Source organism: Sinocyclocheilus rhinocerous, unplaced genomic scaffold, assembly GCF_001515625.1.
Source record: "Sinocyclocheilus rhinocerous isolate Xijiao unplaced genomic scaffold, SAMN03320098_v1.1 scaffold1295, whole genome shotgun sequence".
Taxonomy (NCBI): domain Eukaryota; kingdom Metazoa; phylum Chordata; class Actinopteri; order Cypriniformes; family Cyprinidae; genus Sinocyclocheilus; species Sinocyclocheilus rhinocerous.
The window spans coordinates 847,586-856,283 of record NW_015660499.1 but is presented as its reverse complement, the minus strand read 5'-3'; the positions used below and the strand labels follow the sequence as shown (position 1 = coordinate 856,283).

Sequence of the window (8,698 nt, the reverse complement as noted above, 5' to 3'; positions counted from 1 at the left end):
TTCAGTTTTGTTTTTAATTGCAAAGTTATATTTCTTATTGTTTCATTATTAATTCATGTAGAAAAATGTTGGGAACATTTTTTGTTTGTTAAATTCAAGTTGTTGTTTTTTAAGTGACGACCAAGCGGATAGCGGCAGACAGCTGAGTTGATCACGGTTGATCAATTTAGCCTTCTCAAATCATCACGACTTGCTTAAAATAAAATCTATAGATATAAAACACTTAAAGCATATTACAATGTTAGTTTAAACATTTAACCTAGATAAAAGTACGTTGTTAGGCATATATCTAAGCGTTTGTGCGGAGAGTGGAAACTGAACTTAAACTTGCCTTGGCAACTAGCTGAAAGTTAAGTACTAAAATAACTAAAACTCAATAAATTAATAAAGTAACACTGGTTTACAAACTAATTTAATGTATTTTAAGCATAAAGTTAAGAACAAAACCTGCATTTAGTCATGTGCGTGCAAACTTTTTACTAGTAGTCCGTGTATTGTAGGCTCCAAATGTCTGAGACCACTAGTAAAAATGCATCCATTTACATTCTTTTTAATTATTATTTAATATTTTTTTTTAATAGAAATTATATTATCAGCATAGCAATTTGAATGATAATTTGGATTGGAGAGTAAACATGCATTTGTGAATTTCTCAAAATTTGGTATATATTTACTATTATAGTTTTGGTTCATATTGTGAATACAATTTTATTTTTCATTTTAATTTTAGTTAAAGTCTTTGCCATTTTTAATATTATAAAAAAAATTGTTTTGTTATTTTAGTACTTCTACTAAAACTTAAAATGATAAATGTTGCCTTGGCAATTAGCTGAAGTAATATTTAATTTTATTTCAGTTAATGTTTATTTTATAAAGTAATAAAATTGAGCAATGAAAATAAAGTATTATGGGTTTTAGTTTGAATCTATATATAACGATAATCAATATCACTCATTTACTTAAAGTACATTTGTTTAGTGATCTATAAAAAGTGCAGAATCCGAAATATGTATCTATATATTGTCACGGTGCGTGCGGGGAGATGAAGCGAGGACTCAATTGCAGGAGAAATGGTTATTTATTTTGATAATAAAAATGAAACAAAAACAAACTCAAACCACCCCGAAGGGGAAAAACAGACAGGCAGGCCTAAAGCTGCACACATGCAGACACGAAACACACACAATGAGAAATGACGGATCAGCACAGGATGACAGACACAAGGAGAATAAATGGGAACCAAACGAGGAGGCTAACGAGGGAGACACAGGTGGATCAACTTAAACTATAACGAGGTAACAAGATGGGAGGGGCAAGACAATAAGACAGAAGAGAGCACATGGCGACAGACAAACACAACACAAGCCATGTGCTCACAGAACACAGTCATCTGGTGGCCCTCCTGGGCACACCCGCTGCAGACTGCGACATATATGTATTTGTAATATCCTTCATTTTATATTCATCGACTTTTCTCCTTTTTTCAGTGTATTTTATTTCACTGCTGTATGTGTGCGCTCATGTTTTACATCTACAGAACTGTGTACGCTGTTTTCCGAGCTTGAATCAGGTGGAGTTGTAGATGAATATTTGAAACAGGTGTTGTATACAACAAAATGCTCTCTAATAAGCACAGCGGGATGACGATACGAGCATATTGAGAACAACTATCACATACAAGAGCTCAATCGCATGTGTGTGTGTGTGTGTGAACCCGTGGGACCCTGAAGGTGCTCATTTTCTGCTATTGCTATTGTAGAAAAATGTGTGCGTGTGTGGAGGTGACAATAGCACCGAATACAGTAATCTGAGGGTTTGGTTTGACAGCTGGGAGTTGGGTTACCTTTGGTAGATGTAATGAGGTAAAATGCATAGGGAAGTGTGCATGCACGCGCAAGTGCTAATGTCACAGCTGGAGAGCGTGAGCAGCTGATTGGGTGAGTTTCCCTCCTGCTGAGCCAATGAGAGGGTGATATTTTTACTCTATTCCCTCCAGACGAGCTCTCAGCAGCCTGCAGGTACACCACTGTGACACATTTACACACGCAAACACACACACGTCTGCGTCTCGCTCGCCTGATTGACATGCTGTAGTATTAATGCATCAGATGTATATGTGAGCAGCTTGTAATGCGAAGGCTACTTTCCTGTTGAGCGGCAGGGCTAATGATTTTTCAACTATTTTTGCATTTGGAAAATATGTGTGGAGAATCTCTGTTGTAAAACCAAGTGAGCTGCCTAACTAGGCAGCATTTTAAGGCATCATTGACTTGGCTGTTCCACACTTTAGGCAGCATAATGACACCACCACCCTGTAAGAAACCTCATTTCGGACCAATTTTGAGGTAGCAATGCATCTATAAAACAATTCCAGAACGCACTGCAGTTAACTCAAAATAGTCAGGAGAAAGTATAGTGTTTCTTTGCTCACCGAGGCTGCATTTATTTGATTAAAAACACACCATAAAAACAGTAATATTGTGAAACATTAATACAATTTAAATGGCTGATTTTTATTTGAATATTTATTAAAATTTAATTTAATTCCTGTGATGCAAAGCTGAATTTTCAGCATCATTACTCCAGCCTTCAGTGTCACATGATCCTTCAGAAATCATTCGAACAAACATTTCTTATTATTATCAATACTGAAAACAGTTGTGCTACTTCAGATTTTTGTGGAATTGATCGATTTAATTAATAAAAGTATTAATTTTAACTATTTTGAATGGTGGTAGTGTGTGTGTATAATACACATGTATATGTTTCATTCAGTATTTCATTCTGATAATAAGTAATAGCATTGTTAAAAAAAATTATCCACTTAAAATTGACTATTTTTTCCAATATTTATGTGCTTAAATGATGTTATTTTGAATTATTCTGAATGAAGGCAAATAACAGTATTTCATTCTGATAATAAGTAATAGCATTGTTAAAAAAAATTATCCACTTAAAATTGACTTTTTTCCAATATTTATGTGCTTAAATGTTGTTATTTTGTGTTATTCTGAATGAAGGCAAATAATTTTTTTTTTTCTCACTTTTTTATTTTATTTATTCATTGTAGTATATCTCATAATTTCTGTAAAATTCTGTTCAAAATAAGCAGATCCTCTTTAGACTTGCATTAAAAATGTGTAAGAAAATGACAGTCAGCAACAGTTGATTGGTCGAGATATGATTGTGTTTAGGGCGGGGCTTAGTGAAGAGTCAGTTGTGTGTTGAACTGCCTGCTGTTCAAATTCCTTTGATTTTGACGTCCTCGAGATGCTCTTCAAGATAAACCACCAGCCACTTCCTGTTTCTCCCTCAATGTTTTCTGGAGATATCAGCAGGCCACTTTTGTGATTAAACACTGTGTCTAAAAATATCCTCACAAGTCTTTTGCCTGCATGCAATTTCCTTTTAATGTCTCCGCAATGTTCTTTTTCTAAAATGTGTGCTATAGTTTTACAAAATTGCTCAAGCTCTGAGTCAGTTGCTGCCCTGAGGAGTTAGCTTTGAAGCTAATTAAATCGTTTGATAATTTCAGACGCATAGGTGGATGAATGCGTGCACGGGGCAGATATTGCATGAGGACATCCTGATATTACGTGTCCCGGAACAGGCCATCAGGTGCAGCCGTATAGATTTCACTAATGTCTTCTCGTCTCTCCGTCTCTGTGCAGGTGGAATGGCTGAAGAACGAAGAGATTATTGATCCTGCAGACGATCGGAATTTCTACATCACCATCGATCATAACCTGATCATCAAACAGGCGCGGCTTTCTGACACCGCTAACTACACCTGCGTCGCTAAGAACATCGTTGCTAAGAGACGAAGCACCACGGCTACAGTGATCGTCTACGGTGAGTTTGGTGTTACTTGTGTTGTTTAATCTAATAATTAATTAATATAAAATGTAAAATTAATGATAAAATATTACCTTAAACTAAAAACAATGAAATCACAAACCATGCCTAAAAAAGTCCCAAAAGTATAGCCATAATAATACAAATAGACGGAAAGTTACAAAGATTATTTTTATTTTATTATTAGATTATTACAATTAGGAGATAACAAGAACTTTTGTTTTGTTTGTTTTTTATTTACATTAAAATTAAAGTTAATATTAAATTGAATAAACATATAATATTAATTATATAATACAATATAATGATTATATAATATAATACAATAATATGAATTTATAGTAAAAATATTAAAAATACATGAAATATTAAATCAATATTTTATTTAAAAATTTGTCAAATTTAAAATAAACAAATTTTACAATAAAAACTAACAGTACTTTTTTTTAAATATTGTAATTACTTTACCTGCATGTAACTGACACCAGATAACCGTGAACATGTGAATGTGTTGTTAAATTATTGAAATATTAACTAGAGTATATTAAATATATATATAGTACATACAAATATATATATATATATAATATATTAAATATATATTAAATATTTCAGCATACACTTCACACACTTTATATTTTCAGCCAGACTCATTGACTGATTTTTGATATTTCATTTGTTGTGTGATTTCTGAATAAATTAAAATAATATGTATATATAGAATTTTTATGTTGTTATTTTTGTGACATTTGGGTTTTAATACTATGATGAATATGGTTTTGAACGTTTGTTTGACTTTTGATTTGTCTGACAGTTTTGATTAGTGCTTATTCAGTGCTAAATTCAATGATAAATTAGTCAATAGTTGTTGTATTGCTTGTTTAAACTTCTTAGACATTTTTGAAAAGGTAAAAATATTTCTTGGTTTAAATTCGCAATGAAACTGAAGTAGCGACGGATCTTTTCTTCTGTATTGTGATGTACATCCGAGTGTATAACGGATTATCAAAAGAGAAAAAAATGTAGGGTGGGGCCTTGGTTCTATGTGTTGATTGGATGTTGAGATGTGGGCGTGGCATTCAAAAGTCTATGCTATGAACGTGAACTAGCAGGGGCGGAGCTTAAAGCAGACTGAATGATTGGAGGATTCCTGCATCCGTCACTGAGAGAATCTGCCGATTTCACTGAAAGATCTACACTCTAAAAAATGCTGGGTTAAATATAACCCAGCGCTGGGTTAAAAAGGGACAAACCCAGCTATTGGGTTGTTTTGACCCAGCGGTTGGGTTTTGGTCAAAACCACCCGATAGCTGGGTTTGTCCCTTTTTGAACCCAACCGCTTGGTCAAAACCACCCGATAGCTGGGTTTGTCCCTTTTTGAACCCAACCGCTGGGTCAAAACAACCCAATAGCTGGGTTTGTCCCTTTTTGAACCCAACCGCTGGGTCAAAACAACCCAATAGCTGGGTTTGTCCCTTTTTGAACCCAACCGCTTGGTCAAAACCACCCAATAGCTGGGTTTGTCCCTTTTTGAACCCAACCGCTGGGTCAAAACAACCCAATAGCTGGGTTTGTCCCTTTTAACCCAGCATTTTTTAGAGTGTAGTTATGACATTTTTATTAACCATTAAAATAAAAAATGAAACACATGCACATACGAATTTTTCACAATAAGATCTATAATATGCATTTAGAAAGTAGATACAATGAGATTTCTTTTCATGCCCATTTAAAAAGAAACAATAAACACTTGTGTAACTAGCGGCTTGTAAGCTGCAGTTTCTGGGAAGGTTTTTTTTTTTTGGCAGGCTTGACCACGGTCAAGTGGGAGAAGAGCTTTCATAAAATTCATTAAAAAGTTTCCAGCTTGTAATTATAAGTTTGACGGAGACATGAATGAACCTTTTTTTCCTAGCTGGAAACTCATAATTACTGTAATTTCGACAGGGTGTGAATGCCTCATTACAGCACTTGCAACTTCTTTTTCTTCTTCTTTTCAACACCTTTAAGCAATTAATTTAACAAAAACAACTTGTACAATCTCCATTCAAAAGTTGTTTTGTAGATCATTTTAGTCTTGGGTGTGCTTTGTTTTTCATTTTTTTAAGCTATACTGGAACTTTAAATAGAAATGCAGCATGACATTTGGAAAATTTTCATTTGACTTATTTTGTGACGGTGCTTGCCCTATTTGCATACTGAAATATGATTGTTTATTAATTTGATTGATTGTTGTTTACATCTGTTTTACGTTATCTATATTGTATATTGGATATATACATATTTTTCTCTCGGTTTCTTTCACTAACTATCATTTTACATAAAAATAGGGTACAAATTGGTAATCGCAACAAATCTCTTATTCTTTGGGGAGAGGATGATTACATATGTTAGGCAAACTGGTTAAACCAACTGTATAGACCTGTTTAAAAAAACAAAATAATTAAATAAAAAATTCTGAATATTAATAATAATAATAATAATAATAATAGCATGTACTAAAATAATGCTTTGTCAAACATAAAATGAACATCATAAAATGCTGCTTTTATTCCATAAAACTGTGACACACAGCAATCAACACAATTCTGACACTTTCTACAGCTTGTCAGGAAGTGAATAATCTCTTTCAATTTTCACAGACTTTGCATGATCTTTACTGTGGAGTATATTATTATAGCACATGTAAAATTACAGCTTGACCTCCTGAGGCAGACTAATACCATTTTCTGAAGGTAAAGCACCTCCTTTCACTAACCCTTAGTTTAGAAAAGAACCAAAGCTGACTTTTTCAAAGAGTTGAGCCGTAATTTGTACCAAATTTGTGGAAAGTGCTTTCACCGCTTTTCTTTGGAAGCATTTGCCTCAGTCCTCTCCATTGAACTTAATATCCCTCATAATACCAGGTCCAGCTGTGATAAATTGCAGTATGGTCTGTTCAGATGTGTTTTAGCGGTGACTCATAATCTGTCTCATGCCCACAACTTTGCAAAAAGCCCTGCAGATGTTCACCCGTCCTTCACATTAACAGTGCACACCTCCCAGCCTCCTCAATGATTTTAATTTGTATTAAAATATTTTAAGTCTTCTGCAAATTTCCATTAAAAATAAATACATAAAAATCTAGGCCTGCTCATAGTATCATACTGTACATCCCTTGACACAGTTTTAATTTTTTTTGCATTGATATATTTCCTACTGAAACAGTAAGTTAAAGTAAGCATGATTTGCAAAAAGCAGGTGATTCAATTTTTCAGTTTAACGTGTTAAAAATATTTAACGCAATTAACGCAGGGGCAGAGCTAGGGGCTAAAGCATATATCATGCTTTAAGGCATTAGACTTTTAATGATATAATAATATATATTACATTTATTAATGTAATCATTTTTTCATTTTGAATAATAATAAAAACTATATAGCATATATTATATATCCATTATGCTTAATGTGCTTGTGTGTGTGTGTGTGTGTGTGTAATCAAGCTTTAAGGCTGTATTTATATTGTATGATATATTACAGTTTATATAATGTGTTATTTATTAATTATAATAATATAATATGTGACCCTGGAGCACAAAACCAGTCATAAGTAGCACAGGTATATTTGTAGCAATAGCCAAAAATACATTGTATGGGTCAAAATAATTTTCTTTTATGCCAAAAATCATTAGGATATTAAGTAAAGATCATGTTCCATGAAGATATTAAACTTCCTACCGTAAATATATCAAAACTTAATTTTTGATTAGTAATATGCATTGCTAAGAACTTCATTTAGACTTTCATTTAAACTTTTTTTCTCAATATTTAGATTTTTTTTCCCACCCTCAGATTGCAGATTTTCAAATAGTTGTATCTGCAGCCAAATATTATATATATAATAACAAACCATACATCAATGGAAAGCTTATTTATTCAGCTTATATATATATGTATATGTATATGTTAGTACTGTCAAAATGAGTGCGTTAATGCAGGCGATTAATTTTTTTCAGTTTAACACATTAAAAATAATTAGCGCAGTTAACGCAGGGGCGGGGCTACAGTTGGCCACCCCACTCACAACTGCTGCTTTTGTCTCATTGTTCTTCATAAGAACCATTGTTTATTTAAACGCAGAATGTCTTTATGACCACATCAAACAGGAGACGTTTCAGACACGTACTCCAACGTCACCGCAGCGCCAGGCACGAGTCAAACGAGCGCGGAAACGTACTGTGCTTGTAGCGCGTGCTCTTCAACTGCACGCACAAAGGCGCCAGCACGCTGTAGCCTGTATCATTTCATATCAAAGCGCGAAAGAAACTACGAGCATGCAATGTCATAGTTATGTCATCAGTTAAGCCATGAAGTCACCAAAAAGGCAATTAAAGCTGCCTTAAAACTGTGTGTATGTATTTGTTATATGAGTCACATTTAAGAACATGTCTCTGAAATGCAGTGGTTTTCCAAACTGTCCTGGAGCATCCCAGCACTGTCTCCCTCATCTAACACACCCATTCAACTCAGTTCATTTAGTAGAGACTTTAAGACCTGAAGTGGGTCAGAATAGGTAATGAAATGCGTGTCAGATCCGCGTCACGTTCAGCAGCTGCAGCTTTTAAAGAAATAGCAGCCAAAATAACCTAATAACCAGCTGCTGTGATGTCTGTTTATCAAAGATCAAAAGACAAAAAGAGGAAATCAAAAACTCTTGTAGCTTTAAGGATTCATCTATATTTAATTTAAAATGTAAAAGTATTTTTAATGTTAGGTGGGATTAATCGTGATTAATTTCAGAAAATAATGTGTGATTAATTAGCTATTTTTTAATCGATTGTATATATATATATATATTAACA

At 33.6% G+C, this 8,698-nt stretch overlaps 1 protein-coding gene across 1 annotated transcript in view; it reads left to right on the top strand.

The window, feature by feature from the left end:
* LOC107725164 (netrin receptor UNC5C-like) overlaps positions 1–8,698 on the top strand; it is a 165,907-nt gene that overhangs the window by 112,981 nt on the left and 44,228 nt on the right. The window contains exon 6 of the mRNA XM_016534336.1: positions 3,672–3,852. Coding sequence (XP_016389822.1) covers positions 3,672–3,852 — 181 coding nt within the window. The remainder of the gene's footprint in view (positions 1–3,671; positions 3,853–8,698) is intronic.